Here is a 1057-nt window from a genome sequence, read left to right as displayed (position 1 = left end):
ACCACATATGGTTCACAAAGTTGAAAGACAACTGAGATGACTTTTTCTTTTAAAACTCAGTATAGCAGTCCAATTCAGTGTTAGTCAAGAAACTCTCTCAATGCCTTTCTCAGTCTCTACTCCAGTCTGTTACACAGTTATAGCTAGATGAGTATTAAGAATCGCAGAAAGTCACCTCTTTAGATATTGTAAAGTCAGAAATGCTAGACTTTGATGTCATTCTAGGCATGGATTGGTTACATTCCTGTTATGACTCAGTCGATTGTAGAACTAGGATTGATTGTTTCCAGTTTCCAGATGAACCAATCTTAGAATGGAAGGGCAGTAGCTTAGCGCCTATGGGTCGATTCATTACTTATCTTAAGGCCAGGAAGATGACTTCTAAGGGTTATCTCTATAATCCAGTTCGTGTAAAGGATTCTAGCTCTGCATCAGTTCCAGTAGTCTGTGACTTTCAAAAATTGTTTCCTGAAGATCTTCCCGAAGTCCGTCCCGAAAGGGAAATCGACTTTATAATTTATCTCCTTCCAGATACCCAACCTATTTCTATTCATCCTTACAGAATGACTATAGAGCTTAAGGAATTGAAAGACCTTATAAATAAGGGCATCATCATACCAAGTATTTCACCATGGGGTGCACCAGTGTTGTTCGTAAAGAAGAAATATGGTTTTCTCAGAATGTGAATTGACTATAGACAGTTGAATAAGGTCACAATCAAAAATAAGTATCCCATCCCAAGGATTGCTGACCACTTTGACAAACTTCAGGGTGTTAGCTATTTCTAAAAGATAGACCTCAGATCGAGTTATCATTATCTTAGAGTAAGAGACAATGACATTCCTAAAACAACATTCAGAACTCGTTATGGTCATTATGAATTTGAAGTTATGTCATTTCGATAACCAATGCCCCTGCAGCTTTCATGGATTTGATGAATAGAGTGTTCAAGCAATACGTGGACTTGTTTGATATCATCTTTATTTATGATATCATACTTTTCTCTGGAAATTAGGAAGAACATGCGAGTCATTTTAGAATTATTCAACAAATTCTC

The 1057-nt window shown here is 36.8% G+C and overlaps 1 protein-coding gene across 1 annotated transcript; it reads left to right on the top strand.

Moving 5' to 3' along the window:
• The first annotated feature begins 200 nt into the window (after nt 1-200).
• LOC138348766 (uncharacterized) lies at nt 201-686 on the top strand. The gene has a single exon (XM_069298340.1). The coding sequence runs from the start codon at nt 201-203 to the stop codon at nt 684-686; it is 486 nt and encodes a 161-aa protein (XP_069154441.1).
• The last annotated feature ends 371 nt before the right edge of the window (nt 687-1057 follow it).

Source organism: Solanum lycopersicum, chromosome 5, assembly GCF_036512215.1.
Source record: "Solanum lycopersicum chromosome 5, SLM_r2.1".
NCBI classification, from domain to species: Eukaryota; Viridiplantae; Streptophyta; class Magnoliopsida; order Solanales; family Solanaceae; genus Solanum; species Solanum lycopersicum.
This window is presented reverse-complemented; position numbering and strand designations above follow the sequence as displayed.

What these genes read in the sequence shown, in the direction of transcription:
- LOC138348766 (XM_069298340.1), top strand. Translation starts at nt 201, where the DNA reads ATGCTAGACTTTGATGTCATTCTAGGCATGGATTGGTTACATTCCTGT.